At 41.7% G+C, this 18,224-nt stretch overlaps 1 protein-coding gene across 5 annotated transcripts in view; it reads right to left on the bottom strand.

The window, feature by feature from the left end:
- frya (furry homolog a (Drosophila)) overlaps positions 1-18,224 on the bottom strand; it is a 50,410-nt gene that overhangs the window by 14,194 nt on the left and 17,992 nt on the right. For all 5 annotated transcript variants that reach the window (XM_085430551.1, XM_085430553.1, XM_085430552.1 and 2 more), the window contains exons 4-37: positions 17,753-17,892; positions 17,549-17,639; positions 17,322-17,401; positions 17,151-17,231; positions 16,092-16,260; positions 15,759-15,851; positions 15,361-15,459; positions 10,712-10,813; positions 10,396-10,499; positions 9,846-9,954; positions 9,646-9,732; positions 9,369-9,540; positions 9,105-9,237; positions 8,856-8,963; positions 8,493-8,748; positions 8,202-8,384; positions 8,028-8,114; positions 6,787-7,046; positions 6,393-6,582; positions 6,017-6,141; positions 5,523-5,580; positions 5,266-5,357; positions 4,850-5,022; positions 4,170-4,330; positions 3,822-3,932; positions 3,232-3,386; positions 2,393-2,495; positions 2,134-2,305; positions 1,552-1,808; positions 1,297-1,443; positions 1,024-1,192; positions 783-873; positions 602-684; positions 46-196 (exon numbers count right to left, since the gene is read on the bottom strand). In XM_085430551.1, the coding sequence (XP_085286677.1) occupies positions 46-196; positions 602-684; positions 783-873; positions 1,024-1,192; positions 1,297-1,443; positions 1,552-1,808; positions 2,134-2,305; positions 2,393-2,495; positions 3,232-3,386; positions 3,822-3,932; positions 4,170-4,330; positions 4,850-5,022; positions 5,266-5,357; positions 5,523-5,580; positions 6,017-6,141; positions 6,393-6,582; positions 6,787-7,046; positions 8,028-8,114; positions 8,202-8,384; positions 8,493-8,748; positions 8,856-8,963; positions 9,105-9,237; positions 9,369-9,540; positions 9,646-9,732; positions 9,846-9,954; positions 10,396-10,499; positions 10,712-10,813; positions 15,361-15,459; positions 15,759-15,851; positions 16,092-16,260; positions 17,151-17,231; positions 17,322-17,401; positions 17,549-17,639; positions 17,753-17,892 (4,592 nt within the window). The remainder of the gene's footprint in view (positions 1-45; positions 197-601; positions 685-782; positions 874-1,023; positions 1,193-1,296; positions 1,444-1,551; positions 1,809-2,133; positions 2,306-2,392; positions 2,496-3,231; positions 3,387-3,821; positions 3,933-4,169; positions 4,331-4,849; positions 5,023-5,265; positions 5,358-5,522; positions 5,581-6,016; positions 6,142-6,392; positions 6,583-6,786; positions 7,047-8,027; positions 8,115-8,201; positions 8,385-8,492; positions 8,749-8,855; positions 8,964-9,104; positions 9,238-9,368; positions 9,541-9,645; positions 9,733-9,845; positions 9,955-10,395; positions 10,500-10,711; positions 10,814-15,360; positions 15,460-15,758; positions 15,852-16,091; positions 16,261-17,150; positions 17,232-17,321; positions 17,402-17,548; positions 17,640-17,752; positions 17,893-18,224) is intronic.

The raw sequence follows: 18,224 nt of genomic DNA, 5'->3' as shown, positions 1-18,224 counted from the left end.
CAGTAAATTCATTTAGAAACAACATAGCAGGTTATAGCAGCTAACCTGTGCAGTGGTCCCCTGGGAGTAATGGTCTCTGGTAAAAAGTCCACTAGTGGAGCCCAACATCCTCCAGTCAGAGGCATGGGCAGAGGATGGGGCTGGTTGGTCTCAATAACAGCCACAAGCCAGTCAGCATAGGGTGGCAAAGGTTCACCTGTATGGTTTAAGAGCCCATTGTTCATGATGTAAATACACAAAAAAGAACTTCAGTTTTGAAATATAGTTGTCATAACTAATTTCCAGGATTCTTTTAATAATCGTCAGATTATGTTTAGCCACATTTATCTCTAGAACCATTACAGGCTAAGAGGGTTTAACAAAGCTGTTTTTGGGTCACTAGCAGCAGTGTGGGGGCCCTAGGCTCAACTCCTTGTATTTTAGTGCCAATTATCACAGAGTCTCTTAAAAAGCCCCAGGCCACTTTGCACTGCTCATAAATTATCACCGGAATATGGCTGATTACCAATGTACCCTCCAACCAGGCTGTATATTCTATACTCATCAAAACCATTACAATCACATTTTCTTTCTTAGGTGCTTGGTACAGAAAAATACTCACTCTTATCTTCATCATAAGATCCTCCCGAGCTGTTGCTGTAGCGCGATTCCAGACGATTATGTGCTCGTATTATATGAGTAAGCCTGAAGTCACAGAAAAAGATTTTTTGATAATAGGGTAGGGTGTTGATAACACTGCGTTAAATCAATCACACAATTAAAGACATTTTTGCCCACTGCACCTCTCCTCATTCTCCTTTAAAGTCTTGGTATCATCTGTATCAGTGAAGCTTTCTTGGCCTGCAACAACAGTATTGCTGCTTGATGTGGTGCCTAGAAATTAATCAGAAATCAAGTGAGGCTAAACTCCAACACTGCTTCACATGCACAATTTGGATCTTTCCCAGAAGGGAATTTTAATGGTGGTTTACAAAAAACAAAAAACAAAAAATATATATGTGCAAGCTTTTTCAAAAGATGTACCTGAAGCAGCTGCAGAAGCCTTGCTTGTGGCTGTAAATCGATAAAAAGGAGGGCTATCACAGTGTTGCACCACAGGATTCACAGGATCAGTCTGCTGTAACTCAAATATCAGTTCCTCCATGGTTTGGATTGTGTTGTTTCGGCATAGATAGATCACCACCTTCTTGATCTGAATAAATACACCAACACATTTCTGTGAGAAACTGTAAGGATACAAAACCGCTCCCAAAAAACAAAGTTACATAACATTACAAACAGGGCTTGATATCTTACATATGGGAGAAGGGCAGTGTCACTGCTGACACCACACAAGCTGATGAGAAACTGCAGTGTGGTTCTCAGATTGTTGCTCCATTTGTCATTGCTGATTAAAGCATTCCAGGCATTTTCCATTTCTGGTCCAGGTAGATCATCTCCATACTGGGAAGGCAGGGGGTTAAAAAAAGAACATATTCCATGTCAGCTACGTTTATCTCAGATTACCTACGCCTCTTTTGATAAAATCATATTTCCCAAGCATGCGGTTACCTTGGCGGTCATAAACATGAGATTATTGAGAACCATAGATGTAGCTTGTAAGGAGCCCCAGCCAGTGCCTTTTAGTGGGTGTGATGAACCTGCGCTGGTTAATTGGCTAGAAGAGTTGTAACTTGAGGAGCATGGTGAGAACATTGGGAGCAGCAGGCCGCTATCAACCAGCTCTATGTTACCAAGCCAGGGCAGGAGGTAGGTTAGCATGATCTGCCTCCCATTGGTATGAGTGGTGGGGAACCTCTGGCTAACCTCTGGAACAAGCAGAAGGAAGGCAATACAGTGGTCACTGTGGTTTTTTCATTTTATAGGAAACTCAAACACATGCTGTACATTCAGTTTCACCATAATTGGCAGTTTGATCCTGATCCGCATATGCATTAAACTTAAACAGGGGTTGCCCCTAAGTCAAGTTAGGCTCTCTGTGTGTCTGTGGTTAGCAGAAGTGGCCATAAAAAGAGGTCTGCTTCTCTGGGGGATGAGCCAGTAGTATTTAGAAAGAAACCGAGAGAAGATGACAAGCCTGTGAAAAGCTGAACTACAGTAAACTACATTACTATTACAAGCATCAACATCTACCTGAGAATAGAGGAAGTGTGAGCTCAGGGTACATCTTTGCCAGCTGGCAGGAGAGCTGAGGTAGGGAAACACTGTACAAAGGTGGCAGTGGACCATGTGTGCCATAGAGGATACTGTTTGGCTTTTGCTCTGCGATCTTCTTAGAGTATGCAAACAACTTAACTTCAAGAATCTGTTAAATGGAAGAGGGAGAATGTGTCCTTTAAGCTGGAACCACAGAAAACTGCATAAAAGAGCTCAGCAAACTGAGGTTTCTCACCTGCATTAGCTGCATTGAAATCTCATAGATTTCTCTGTTGGTGTCTGACGCCTTAAAGAGCACCAGATTTAGCAGCGTTACTATGTCACTTGGGTAGGTTTTGCTTGTGAAGAAACAGAGAAAAATGAGTATGAATCACTTATTTAGTGTTATCAAAGTAAGAGGCTCATGTTGCAAGATTTAACATCCACATTATGGTGTTGTTCCTAAAATGTAATTATTGCTGTTTTAGCAACACAACTTACTAAGCACGTTGTTTTAATCGACTGGAAAAATAGGAAATACTTAATACTTAACCCACATATGCCCTTTAAAACTCTGTAAAAATATTATAACTGTTTCAGAACATATGCAAAATGGGTGTGTTATGCAGCAAACAAGCGTTAGTATTGCCGAAAAAAACGTACCAACATATGATGTTTGTGAAACAGCCTATTTTTCACCCATACTATAATCCTTTCTCGATACTTAATTGAGTAGTTTAAGTGTTTAGATTGTAGCAGAAGAAGTTAAAGAAGAAGATAAAGATGAATGATAGTCCTGGAGCAACTCTGACAATAATGTTGTATGAACAACACAGTGATATCAAATACATCATTTCATGCATGTTTCAATTTCTGAGATAAAGCAAGTGAAGAATTTCAGTGCAATAGTGAGTTGTTAGTTTGAGACTTTGGCTAATTTACTTACTAAAATGGACCGTAATGCTAAATGAGAGAATTCAGTGTCAGTCCAAATTAGCCAAAGTAAATGCACTTCAAAAACCTATACAGATAAACTAATGAAGACCCAATAAAAAAAAATCACTGAAAATGCAAAATTCATCTGAGATTTTGTACCTGCAGCCACAGACTGTAGCGATGGCTTTGAAGCACCCCGAGGCGACCTGCTTTGAGCCTGTGTAGCAACGATCCACAGCCCAGTTGAATAGGTTGACCTGGTCAACATTGAGTTCCAGCAACAAGATGACAACTTCACAGCCAAGCTGATGGACCTGAGCCAGGAGCAAACACCAACACAGACTTTTTTAGATTTAATTTCTTCTTTTTTCCCCTCCCTTGTACTCCACACTTTGTATCAGTCATCAGTAAATGATTTAAGGTCTCAGTGTAGCATGGTTCTAGGAGCTCTACAAAGAAGTTGATAAATGACCAGTTAATGCAACTCCTCAAACCACATAATAAATTGTGCTAAGGAAAAATATCTAAAATAAACATGCAGGTGCTTTATCTTGTATCATAAATGGGAATAAAGTCAAAATCAGTTTATCCTGAAAGAAAACTGCCCTTCTCCAGCAAGATAATGCTGAGCAGTTGGCAAGCACTAGTGCTGGCTTTTTATAAAGCAAGCTTCAGAAAGCTATCCGAGGGGCTTCCTGGGTCAGCTCCTTGTTTAAATGCACCACAGTGGTAAAGTATTGGCTACAGACCCGCTGATCCTGGCAGGCTAGTATATTATCCAGCCACTTGTAGAGGTATCCGTCTGGAGAGAGGCCAACGTTATCAAACACAGGCCCACAGCACAGCACAGCAGACATAGCCTGTGAGAACATCAGCCAAGAATGCTCACATGTTAATGGTTTAAACAACCAAGACAAGACAACCCTATTCACTCTGCCACTGTTCTACCAACAACTCTTTCTTTTTATCTAGAAATGCGACATAACATTTAATCTCAATGTGGTCATTCAACACAGCTGAATACTAAACAATCAGATTCTTCTTACTTATTCTGAATTTGTGACTTAGTCATTTACTTAGAGTCTAATTATGATTACCTTTAGGGCACAATACTGATATCTTGTGATCTGATGATTTCTGTCGCTGTAGCGATCCAGAGGAGTGAACATGATGCTGAAAGGCCCAGCCCACTGGCTGAAGAGGATGAAGAGGTGATGCCGCAGGCTCTGCTGTGGAAACAGGAAGCGTCTGTGGTGCACTGGGTTGGAGGTGGAGGTGGAGGGGATGAAAGAGCTTGTTATAGGTTTGCTCATTAAAAAAGTCTAGAGCCAGCAAAAATTATCCCGGCATCTTAAGCCCATCACAACTAAATAAAAGTGCATTTTCCCAATCTGATAATAGGTTCTTGATGTCCCCTGACAGACTATTAGCCATTCAGTGGGGACTTGTGAATGCTTGGCAACTCATGAATCATCACCTGCCCTTTCCTGCACTGTCTTTAAGTAGAACTATTCTTGGATCCACTCCCCTTGGGCTACATCCAAATCAAGATCAATGTCAAGACTCTGGTCTTTCATGCAGTGTTCTAATGGCAGCCTAATGGAAACCTATTATACAATTCACTTTTCGCAAATGGACAGATGGATTACACCAGGTACTCATAAAAAGGAATACAGAACTTTCACATTTTCTGCTAAGTAATTTATCAGTCTGACCTATAGAGCAGTGACTGGTCTGACAAGAAAGGACTTTAAATTTAAGCTAGTTGCAGTAGTACCTGGTACGCATTGGATGAGGTTGGCCACCATGGCACTGAAGTGAGCTCGGATGTCCTTAAGGATCTCTGCATCTTTATCATTCTCAGCTTCCAGAAGCATCCGGGTCAGATCCACATATTCCAGGAAGAGAGCCCCCAGGGCGAGTGTGTCACGTTCCAATGCTCCATTTGTACTGTGGCATGAAAAAAAAAACCCCACAGAGACACCCGGTTCAGAGACATCACCAAGAAAATATTATGCAATAATGACATATTCACTTCTGTTTAAATACCTATAAACTGTAGCACTAATGGCAATTATTTGTATCAAAAACTCACTTGCATGAAACTGGGGGAGCCGTCTCTGTAATTAAGTACCTTTTTGCGATTCAGTCTTTTTTTGGGCTAACAGTGTCAACTGATACTATCACACTAACCTATCACTGATGACACCAGCATCAGCCAGGAGCTCAAATATCCTCAGCAGTTGAAGTCTCAGCAGGTCTCGTCGTTCACGCCGCTTCTTGTTCTGTAAAACATAATTAGAACATCTTTACAACCAGATTGTCTGTAAAAATAAAATGTTCTAAACTATATGAACTCTTTAGCAAATACTACATTATAGTCTAACATAGCTATAAATTCTCTCTGATTGTGCATATTTTGCATATATTATTAATTGAGTCATATATACCTCAGGTCTTCTCTCTAATGCCTCTTTCATAAGGGGATGCAGCTCCTCCACAAGCTCTCTGTGTGCATTAAAAACATAAACTCGTGATATAAATGTAAAATACAAAATGAAGTTCAGTAGCAAAAATTAAACTGCAGAATGACATTTTTCAAAAACAATTAAAAAAGCTATTAAATCTGACCTCTAGGAAACAATTTAGAAACAGCTATGTGAGGCATCAAAGTATTATTCAACTCTAATCCTCTGCTCATCTGCACTTTAAAAGCCACACAAATGCACTACCTTTAATTATTGAAAAACTATTAGATTGCACTCTCAGTTTTTCACAGGTTAATTTAAAAAAAAAAAGACAAAACAGAACTGAAGATGTTTTGTGGCAATATTTAATCCATAAAGAAAATCACAAAAAAAGCATCACAGGAAAAAAAAGGAAAGTTTGTTTGCTTAGTTAAGCAGTAAATGATTAGCACCTAATATATAGACCTTTGATATACCTGAACACAAGAAAATTGGTGCGACCAAAGCCCAGAACTAATGACTCTGTCAACTCGATGCTCTCTGCCCTCATCAGTGGAACCAACTGCTTCAGAAGCCAAGCCACAGATGGGCTCCCGATAACCTGAAACATCAAACACCAACTGCTCAGTCAGACACATAAAATCTGCCACGACCACTAATTACTTAGAGCTGCATTGATATAAGTGTCTGTACACTTAAGAACACATTGACTTCATGCTCTATTCATGTGAAATAGCTGCTGTAATTTGATGCTTTGAGTTTTAAAGTCAACAAGCTCAGTATGAACACCTGATCCTGGAGAGACAAAGCGCAGAGGGAATTAATAAGGCCAGAGGACAGGGAGGCATGTACCTTGTTATCGAGGTTGACACTGCTGTCGGGTGTAGGAGCTGTGATCTCAGGTGTCGATGCTCTCAGATGGCCGGGGCTCATGATACTGGGCTTGGCCACTCCAAAGCAAAGGATCAGGTAGTTTCTCCATAGGGTTATATAGTTATCTCCACTGCCAGAGGTACTGGTCTTCTTTGCGTACACTGGATTACTGGTAAGGAAAAGGAAATATTATTAGATCCTTTATAATCTCACATTCTTTCAGTGGGGAATTTTGACTTTAAGCTCAATGAAGAACTGGAATATGGGGGCAGAAACAGAAAAGGGAAGATTAAATAGGGATGTGCAGAAAATAAAAATACAGAAGTGTTTCATGTTCCCTCCTGACCACACTGTAGTCTGAAAGGGCACTTACTTTGGGTCTACCAGGGGCATGAGCATCTGCATCCGAGTGAAGGCATAAGGCCAGGCGTAGCTGAGAGCTGTGGGGCAGTGCTTGGGAAGGTTGTCCTGTCGGAGGAGGCTGTATATGCACAGCACCCAGGGGTCCTTGACAGACTGAGCAAAGATCCACACATGTGAGGGGCTCCTAATATCATAATGACTGTTGACAAGCAATGCATTCCACTCCACGAGCCACTGCAGGTCCACGTGGTGACCAGCTGGCAGGGTGACCTGCAAACAAGCAGGTGACAGAGCAGGGTCAGAGGTCAGGGACATGCCTGAAATATATCTTAAAGCACTGCTTCTTTCTGACTGTCGACCAATGTGTAAAACTAATTTATTACAGTGTGAATAAGGCAGTAATTAGGACAACAAGACAAATACATACTATATTTAGAAAAGCTTTTTTATGTTGCATATGTTGCATGCCACTCTCATTATACTCAGAAAAATGCTTATAGCTGAAATGACAGCTGGCCAGAAGTTGCTCAGCTGTTTATTTAATTTTACATGATAATTAATGAACCTGGCTTCTGTTTTCTGCTTACTTACAAGATTATTTGCTAAACCAGATTTTACATGGGGTTAAAAATCTTGTTTTTATATTTTTATGTCAGTCAGATAGAAGCTAAAGCTCCACCAACACTTCGGTTTGTGGCTTTCATCGGGGTCATCTTAAAACATATTACAAACAGCATTTTCAAGTCGCCTGGGTAAGAGTAGAAAAAATACTAAACAACCAATAATATACATTTACACATCTGACAATGGGGCACCAACAAGAATGAACTGGATCACGTTTTACGGCGACTCACTGTCCCTGGCAACAGAGAGTGCTCAGTGGAAAATGAAGGTGGTAACTTCCACAGCATTAGGCTGAAAAAGTGCAACCAAGTTTTGCCCTGCCCAATGATGAAAAAATTCCCTCAATCCTGAAAGGTCTGCCTGACTGTCCTTTCATTACAGTTAGCCAATAAATGTGGTTTTTTTATACTGCCAGTGTTGCTGGAGCTTTAAGTTCACAGATCCTATCATCTTCTCCATACAGCTTGAGGTTGTCCCTGAAAACTCATCTCTGAAAGTCGAGCCATGTGAAATGAACACAGTGACGAAAGACAAATATTAGGAAAATGAAACACGAAGCAAATAAACAGAAACATCTCGAGGTTTACTTTGGAGCGGTGCCACAAACTGGAGGTACAAACAACTTACTGTGTCAGAGACTGCAGCGTTGACAAAGCTATCCAATATACCGGGGCTGAGCTGATCCATGATCTCTATCATTGGTTTATCATCATCCTATAGTTGGCAAAGCATACATTTTTAACCTGTACATAAAATATCTTTCTTATATTATGTTTCCTCAGCGTTCCTTCTGTGTTTTACCTCACACTGTCCAATAGTCACGAACAGACTGCGTATCTCTTTTAGGATAGCAATGGCGAGTCTGCGGGTGCTCAGCTGGCAGGAGCAGAGCAGGACGACCGCTAGTCCCTCCACAGCATGCAGCACAGTGGAGTGTGGACCTCGTTCTGAAGGCGTCTTGAGACTTGAGTTGGTCTGCGGCAGCTGTGATAAAATAAAGAAAAGCTGATTACCCAGTAGTAATATCACAATACTAAACTAGTTTATTTCTATTTCTAAAATGGGCAGTTAGTAAAAGACAACTGTGTATACCTCAGTGGTGTGCATTTTAGAGGTGTCAGACGTCTTTCCTGGTGCAGCCATGGTGAGTTTCCACTGAGTGAGGAGCTGCAGCAGTAATTTAAGGGATGTATCTAACAATCCCTGGTGGGTGTCTTGGACCTCACGCAACAGGAAGTTGGTAAATCCAAACAGGACGTCATCACGCCAGTCGGAGAAATCCAGCAGCAGACTTTGCAAGGAATTCTGTGCTATGAGTCGAAGCTCATCATCCATGTGGATTGTCAGTCTGACAAAGACAAAATAAACCAAACAAAAATAATGATAAATGAAGAATAACTTTTATGCAGATGAATGACAGGTCCTCTATGTATTGTTTCATATCAGGTTACTCACCGAGACAGGAGGTCTATGAGTTCTGGCTTAGACATCCCATCAGGCAGGATGCGAGGAATGGCAGCGACACATGTCCTGAACAAGTCGATCTTAGGTTTTCTCTCACCTCTGAAAAGGTCGCATTTCAGTTATGTTAAAAAGTCTTGTTTTCTGTGTCAAAGTGTAAATTGATCAAGTATTGAGAACAAGAGCGTTAAGTTAATGATGAGTCCAGTCCAGTCCAGTCAGCTGGGATGTGTGCAAACTTACGTGATCATGTCCTCAGGCTCTTTGTTCAACATCTGAGCATTGGTCATCATCATGCATCGGCCCACCTCCTTGTCCAGGTGTCTGAGAATGTTGTCAATAGCCTTTCGGACGTGAAAATAATACTGAGACATACCTGGGAACATGAGAGAGGAAAACCTATTGAACTACTTTAGCTCACTGGAATATTTTTAATTGAATTCCTATAATTTAAAATGCAGAAGCATGACATTTTCAGAATTCGTGACCATGGTCTGCCTCTCTCACCAATGACTTTGGCCTCTTCATCTGTTAGTGTCTTGCTCAGATATGTCTTCTTTACTCGGAGTGTGTTCCCAGAGGGCAAAGTGCAACCAGTGTTAGGCATGGGAGGCTCACCGTCCTTCTGCTGCAGTTTATCGGCTACAACCAGGAATGCTCTCAGACCAATATTCATTCTCTAAACATGACAGAAGGGTCACCTGTTAGTTATCAGTTTCCAGCATCCCATTACCAGTCTTGCAGGACCTTTACAAATGAAATTGACTGCTATACAAACGTGTACCTCAGGATTAAGACTAAAGGCTTTTGCAGGTTTCCCAACACACAGAAGGTCAAAGATAATCTCTTTCATGGCATAATCCAGTCTTTCCTGCAGAAAAATGAACATAAAATACAAATCAGTTATAAATAACCTGATTATTCTATTACGAATGGCATCTGCTAACAGTCATACAGTACAGTACAGCACACAAGTGTATTCACCTGGGCGATAAACTGGATGATTTTCACAAAGATATTGAGGGGCATGTCTCTTGGTACCACACTGCGGGATCCTTTGGGGAAAAGTGTTGTTACAATGGTGTTGAGTCGACTGAGAAATGAGACAAAGAAAGCAAGTTAATAAAAGACTTTGTGCAAACATTTAACAAATTAGACAGATCATTTTAAGACATGTTTATTTTGGGCTTGATCAGCACCCAAATATCTGTCTGGACCCATCTGGAATTCCTCAAGTGGGCTTTAGCTTGTACGTAATAACATCTGCAAACAGCTGATAACCCTGCAGGCAACTGTTACTGGAAATCTTGTATTGGTTTGAGCCTAAATCTGTCTAAATCAGTTCTAAAAATATTAAAAAAAACCACAAAATGTTTTTAAAAACATTTTTTTAATCTTCCCTAAATCCGCCACTTCATCATGTTCAGAATTTGTTTTGTAATAAAATATAAAATAGGATATTTCTACGATAACAGTTATTTACTGACACTTAAAAAGAAAAGAAATGTAAATGCAAACAGTAAAGGATTTTTACCCTTGTGTCGCAGTGTTGCTCTCACACTTGATTCTGATCATGTAAACCCACAACAGTCTATAGAGGGACTCCAGTGCAACACGAGCCATTTTTGGGTCTCTACTCTGTAATGAAATAAGGTTGATCGAAGAAGTCAATGATAGATCCATCTTGAAGAAAAATAATCAGTGTAATATTGCTCACAATATCAAGTAAAAAATGTAGTTCACGCAATTATTTTTGACAATTAAAGCTGTAATATTTGGACTGACTGAGACGCAGCATCCTTTAAATAACAAATGCAGTTTTACAACTGTTAGTTACTAAGTTACATTACCTTCAGATTTGAGAGGCAGTTGTTAAGGAAGATGTGCCATCTGTTAAGGAAGAACTGTTTCTGGCTGACACACAGCAGGCACGTCACCAAAGGGTAAAATGCCTGAACAGAAGACACAAAGTGCAGCCTTGTTACAACAAATTCTCTCTTTTTTTAATTTGTAAGTTATTGACTTACAACTAAAACACTGGGATTTTCTGCATATTATATTCAAACTTGCCTATTAAGTTGTCAATTTGTGGAATAATGCATTATCTCTGAGCAACCTTTGCATAAGTGCATCTTAAACCAGCTTCCTTTTGAAGACATAATGTGGTTCCCTCTTTTTAAAAAAATGTTTTTTGCTGATGGTGCATCTGTTATGGCCCTGTCCATAATCTGTTTTGGTGGCTGTTGTTGTCTGTGCCTTTAAGTCTTTGCAGGTCCCGGAGTGGATGAGCTGACGGCTGCTGATTGGTCCCCTGGCCATGTGATCTTCATTCAAATCCGCGCTCGCTTGCCCGTGCAGGGGGTTACTATGATTCTGGGGAATGATCTAGCCAATGGGAAAGTTTTCCCGATCCCTGAAGTAATTGAAAACCCCGTCGATGATTTTGATTTTGTTTCCGAGCCTGCTGCTGACAGTCTGCCCTCTGTTTTTCCTGCCTGTGTTGTCACACGCGCCCACAAGCGTAAATATGGTGATGTTGACTTGTCTGACTCTTTTCTATGTTCTGAAGCTGTTCCTGAGAAAGCCGAACTGCCTGTGGAAAAAGCTGAAAAATGTGTGTCTGATAAACTGCTACCCGCTACACCTGACCTGTCTTTTGAGGTAAACAAAACAGATTTTATTCATGCGCAACAGAATGACCCGACTTTGGCCAAATGTTTACTTGCCGCAAATTCAAGCGATCAGAATCCCCGTGTCTACAGCATTGAAAATGATGTGTTAATGCGCAAATGGCATCCTCCCTCCTCTAGTGATCTTGGCTGGAACGTATTTCAACAAGCAGTTGTACCGCAAAATTTCCGACACCAAGTACTCAGCCTAGCACATGACAGTTTCTCTGGACATTTAGGAATTAGGAAGACCTACCTTCGTATTCTGCGTCACTTTTTCTGGCCAGGTTTGAAGACTGATGTGACCAAATATTGCCGCTCTTGCCACGTTTGCCAGGTCAGCGGAAAACCCAACCAGGTTATTCCTCCTGCTCCATTGCATCCAATCCCAGCCTTAGGCGAACCATTTGAGCACATAATCATCGATTGTGTAGGTCCGCTTCCAAAAACCAAGTCAGGACATCAGTACCTCTTGACTTTAATGTGCGCCGCCACACGCTTCCCCGAGGCTATTCCGTTACGCACTATCAAAGTCAAAGCCATTGTCAGAGCATTAGTAAACTTTTTCTCCCTTTTCGGTTTGCCTAAATCAGTTCAAACAGACCAAGGGTCTAACTTCATGTCCAAGATATTCGCTCAGGTCTTAAAATCGCTATCCATCAAGCATCAAAAATCCAGTGCATATCACCCCGAATCACAGGGTGCGCTTGAGCGTTTCCACCAGACTTTAAAAGCCATGATGAGGAAGTTCTGCCTCGAGTCAGGAAGAGAGTGGGACGAAGGTCTGCCACTTCTCCTTCTAGCGGTGAGGGAGAGTGTGCAGGAGGCCACGGGTTTCAGTCCCGCAGAGCTGGTGTTTGGACACACAGTGCGTGGTCCCCTGCGGCTGCTTAAAGAGAGATATCTGTCCGACACAGCTACCCCCGAGCAGAACGTATTAGATTACGTAAGTTGTTTTGGGGAGCGTCTGCATAAAGCATGCGAAATTGCACGCGAGGCTCTTTCCGCGTCTCAGGAAAAAATCAAAAGGAAATTCGACAAAAAGTCCATGCAGAGAAAATTTGAAGTGGGTGACAAAGTGTTGACTCTCCTACCCGTTCCTGGATCCTCTCTCCAGGCAAAGTTCTGTGGGCCCTATACTGTCCAAGAGAAACTGAGTGACACAGATTATGTTATAGGTACCCCAGACCGTAGGAGAAAGCGTCGTGTGTGTCATGTTAATCTGATGAAGCCTTATTTTGTTCGTGATGCAGGTGTAAACTCCTCCTCATCCCCCGCTGCGCTGTCTGCCGTGTCGGTAGTTGTGCCAGCATCCCCGTCTCAGTATAGCCCAGAAAGTGATGGCTTAGCTTTCGTTTGTGCTGAGGGTTGCTCCCGACTCAGAAACTCTGAAGTATTGGATAAGTTGAATTCCCACCTAAAACATTTAGATGAGGCTGCCCAGACCGATGTGTGTTCTCTGATCAATACTTACCCATCTCTGTTCGCTGACACTCCGTCTCGCACTACTGTCCTCGAACATGACATAGATGTAGGTGACCACCCTCCGATCAAACAACACGCTTATCGTGTGAACCCTACCAAACGTGCACTTTTTCAGCAAGAAGTTTCCTACTTGCTGGAAAATGGTCTTGCTGTCCCTAGTTCGAGTGCCTGGAGTTCCCCATGCCTTCTTGTGCCGAAGGAAGACAAAACTCCACGTTTTTGTAGTGATTTTCGAAAAGTGAACAGTGTGACCAAACCCGACTCCTACCCTCTTCCCCGCATGGAAGATTGTGTTGACAGGGTTGGCTCCGCAAAGTTTGTCACCAAACTGGACTTATTAAAGGGTTATTGGCAAGTTCCCCTCACTCCGCGTGCATCTGAAATTTCTGCTTTTGTCACTCCGGACCACTTCCTCCAATACACCGTCATGCCTTTTGGCCTTCGAAATGCCCCTGCCACATTCCAACGCCTTATGCACATTGTCTTAGGTGGTGTCACAAACTGTGAAGTGTACTTAGACGACATTGTAGCCTATTCAGAGACTTGGTCAGATCACCTTGGAACACTCACGGAGATTTTTGAAAGATTACAAGAGGCATCCCTTACCCTAAATCTTGCCAAATGTGACTTTGGTAAGGCCACTGTGACTTATCTAGGGAAGCAGGTGGGTCAGGGACAGGTGCGCCCCCTGCTGGCTAAAATCCAGGCTATCCTAGATCTCCCTGTGCCTCGCACTAGACGTGAGCTTCGCCGGTTCCTTGGTATGGCCGGCTATTATCGTGGCTTCTGTAAGAATTTTGCAGATGTAGTTGCACCTCTCACCAGTCTCACAAGTGTGTCAAAACCATTTGTATGGTCCCCCACATGCCAGAATGCTTTTGAGTCTGCCAAAGCTCTCCTCTGCAGCACACCAGTACTTGCCGCTCCTGTTTTCACACATCCGTTTAAACTTGAGGTGGATGCCAGCGCCAACGGTGCAGGTGCGGTACTGTTGCAGGAGGATAGGCAGGGTGTTGATCACCCAATTGGTTACTTTTCGAAAAAATTCGACTCCCACCAACAGAAATACAGCACCATTGAAAAAGAAGCCCTCTCTCTATTGCTTGCTCTACAGCATTTCGAGGTCTATGTCGGTTCCAGTTCAGCACCTGTCATTGTTTACACAGACCACAACCCCCTCGTGTTTTTGACCCGAATGCAAAATTCTAACCAAAGGCTCATGAGATGGTCCCTCTTAGTACAAGATTTCAATCTGGAGATCCATCACAAGAAAGGGACAGAGAATGTACTGGCAGATGCGCTGTCACGTGGTTTTCGGAACCCCTAAGCGCCAAACATCTTTAGGGGAGATGTTTGGTCTTGGGAAGGGGGGTGTTATGGCCCTGTCCATAATCTGTTTTGGTGGCTGTTGTTGTCTGTGCCTTTAAGTCTTTGCAGGTCCCGGAGTGGATGAGCTGACGGCTGCTGATTGGTCCCCTGGCCATGTGATCTTCATTCAAATCCCTCACCAGCAGTTGTCCCGGGGCAGCCACTGACAGCAGCAGCAGACCTGACCCTGGCCTCCAAAACCTGAGACTTTTGTGCGACTTTTTTTGGAGTTTTGTATATAGTGTGTACATTAGTTTTCATTGTAAATAGCCTTGTAAATAGCACTGCAACAGAAGGGGTGAGCTGCCTTATTGTTTTTCCTTGCACTGTTTTCTCCTGTTTATTTCAGTTAGGGAGTTAGGTGTAGCGCTTGTCTTTTGTTTGATATTTGATTTCACATAGGGTTGTAGATAACACCTCCTCCTGACTTAGCTTGTTTTGTTTGTTATTTTGGCCTTTGTTCACCCCGGAGCTTCATTTTTGCAGTGCAGAAAAATAAATCACGATTCACTAAGAAATTGGTTTCCCTTTGTGTATGGTTTTGGGGACCAGGGCGGGGCAATTCTTTCAAACTTGTGTTGCGTTCCTGTACCCCTAGACTGGGGCGTAACAGCATCATTCATAAAATATAGCTTTCAGCCATTATCATTGCCTCAGGAGAAAGTAGATGGCTGTTGTCTTTCCAGATCCATGTGAACTACCATGGTGAAATGTTTTATTGAAGACACTTAGAGGAGAAGAGACTTTAAATATGCTTACACATACTGCAGTGCTTTTAATGTGTTTTTTTTAATGCTATGAAACAGCAGCCTGTCTTCCCTCATAAATGTTTTCTATTGTAGACACTAAAAAACTAAAAAAAACACACACAAAAGTGACCTTGAAAATTCACAGGCATCCAGGGAATCTGAGCATGTAACTGAAGATGTACAAAAGAGACAGGTCCAACAATCAGTGTCACTTTGTTTTGAACTAACCAGTGAGTGCTTCTTCCTGGAGGACAAGTCCAGGGTTGTGTCGTACAAGCTGTCCACAAAATTCCTCAGGCATGGTACGTTCACCTCGTTCTTCACAGCCTAAGACAAGATTACACATCACAGTATGGCACAAAAAGACAAAAACTTCTCCCCCTGAGTGATCTTCTATATATAGTGTAAAACATTTCCAATGCAGAGCCTAAAACTAATGCTATTTTGTGTGTGTTTAAAGTTATTGCTAATTTGCAACTATCACCTTTATTTGGGTTTTTACATACTGTAAATAGTACTTTCATAAGATATGCAGTGTTCACTATACACTATAGATACACTGCTACAATGAAATACACATAACAACTGGGTATTGCACACAAGAATCAGATGAGGAAGAAACTTACTGCTGCCACGGGAACCAGAATCTCAACAAAGAGGCCAGCTAAAGCATGCTTAATGTCCTTGTCTTTGACTTCCAGGAAATACTGGGCACACTCCTGTGGAAAAAAAAAATAGTGTAAGCTGCATGAAAAAGCCAATGGGAAGCACAGTTAAAATAAAACATCAAATCTTAACAGTTCTCAGAATTTAATTCATAGTTTCTACCCAACAGAAACATTAGTATAGAAGAGTTTAATACGGCAGAGGATGAGTACAGAAGAAGTACAATATTCATATATATTCAGTTTATAATGTATTGAGGCAGAAATATTATTCAGTTACTAAAGCTATTATACCTGCATAAACTGAAAAGAGGCTTCAAAATCCTCAACGGGATACATCTTAATTCGGAAGAACTTGACCCCCATGATGAGGCTAATGGTACTCTGGACCACATAAGGATTGTGCTCTTTTTGCCGCAGCTCCTTTAGCTCAGTCATAAACTTCTTCTTCACAGCAGGAAACCTGAGAATAAAAATAGCTAAATGAGGCTCTATATTAAGACATGCTTGCACAGCTCAGTCAGACAAATCCCAAGTCAGCACTTCCATAAAGAAGCAGAGTTGTGACTCAGAAAGAATACAGTGATAATATTCAGCGTGCACACCTCCCAAAATATCAGCCCCTCATCTCACCCTCTATATGCAGACTGTGAGTCTGTGCCCCCAGATGAACTCCTCATCTAGCACCTGATCCTTTGCCCAAATTGAACCAGAGATGAGATTCTTCAGCTGGTCTAAATTTAGACGATAATTCATCATGGGAGCTCATATGAGCATTTCTTAACCTCTTCCCTGTTGGCTAGAGCTGCACTTGAAAGAAAGTGAATACAGCTGGGAGAAGAAATGCTGTATTATTTCGACAGTCAAAATCAGCAACCCTTTAAAAAAAAAAGAGACTGCATCAACCTTTCTGAAGACGATTCATTTTAGTTTACAGCCAAATTCATTACCTCTTCCTTTGCCTGATCTTTAGAAAAGTAAATATCTCACTAATATGTCATATAAGTGTCCTTTAGAAAAGGTTATGTGGCATGCCCATCGGCAATATCTCTATTTTAAGGGCTTATTCCTTTCTTCGGTGATCTCAAAACTTCAAAATAAACAGAGACATTCATTTCCAGTCCTAGTTTGGGGTGAAGGGGATCGCTCCAGAAGTATGTCATCCCTACAGTACGTTCCAGTCTCTTAAACCAGGGAATGTTTTGCAAGAAGGCATTAGGAACAGTAACACACCAATGTGATGTGGCATGACAGCAACAGAGGAGAGGGTAGTAATTTATCATACAGTGAAAAAAAGTTAAAACACAGCCAATAGTACTGAATTATTATCACTGTTCTGTTTTTGTGCCTTACTTGGACTGGGCTAATACTCCTATGACTTCAGCATAGAGGTCTGCTACAGTGTGCATGTTGCCAGTGTTCGGACCATGATACCTGCAGGAAAACAATGCATTATACCAAAAACAGCACATTTTAGAGAGACTGAATGAAAAGTAAACTTTGTAAGGACAGATGAGATCTTACCCCTCTTTGTATCTAAAGTGCTTAAAGGCTAAGTTAATGACTTCATTCACCAAACTGTCAAGGGTCGGGTAGAGCGGCATCTGATTAAGAATCAATAGAAAACATGATCATCTCAAGATGTCTGCCAAATTAAGTTTATTTTGTCAGCAGCAATAAATCAGGGAACCTGATGAAATTATAGGATAAGCTAAGTAGATTTTGTGTAGTACAGAGTTTAGTCACTTTACCTGTTTCAAAACTTCTATAAGTACAAGAGAGAAGATGAAATCAATGGCCAAATCCCGCCTTTCAAGTAGATAATCTCTCTGTTGCTCGTCACTGTTAGAGAGAAAACATGTTTGCTATAATCATAAAGCACACCTGAGCCTCACCATTCTTTTGTCTACAAGTGACTCATGCTTGCGTGCAGAAATCAATGTAATTGTTCTCACTTTTTGGACTTGGTGTTGGCTCTTGGGCGGTACTCGTGCAACTCCTCTTCTAATCCATTTTGTCGTTTGTACCAGTCAAACAAAGTGCGGAGGATGGAAGGGAGACTGTATTCAGCCAAAGAGCTCATGGAGCTTATCAACTAGGAGAGCAAGACATACATAGCGCAAATGAGCATTTGGGTTTAGCGGTCCACATACCAAAGTGAAAGATAGCCATCAGTATTTCCTTTGTTTATTTGAGCAGCAATTTCAACATCAATTCCAATAACAAACAAGCATTAATTTGCATTTCATCATGTCTCAAGCATTTTTTAAACATTTTAACAATAAATGGGCAACATGGGTTTAAGTAAAGTAAAAGCAACACTAAGAAAAGGCACCGAGTTTGAATAGTGAACTGGTTCTTATTGGGGATACAGTACGCAGAAATACAGAGCGCCCATGGGGCTGCCTCCCTCAGTCTTGGGGGTGG

Source organism: Copadichromis virginalis, linkage group LG14 (genome assembly GCF_057382275.1).
Source record: "Copadichromis virginalis isolate Kocher_CV1m ecotype Utaka linkage group LG14, C_Virginalis_male_GT1.1, whole genome shotgun sequence".
In the NCBI taxonomy this organism is placed as follows: Eukaryota; Metazoa; Chordata; class Actinopteri; order Cichliformes; family Cichlidae; genus Copadichromis; species Copadichromis virginalis.
Note: the sequence above shows the minus strand (reverse complement) of the source record. Positions and strands in the feature narration are given on the sequence as shown.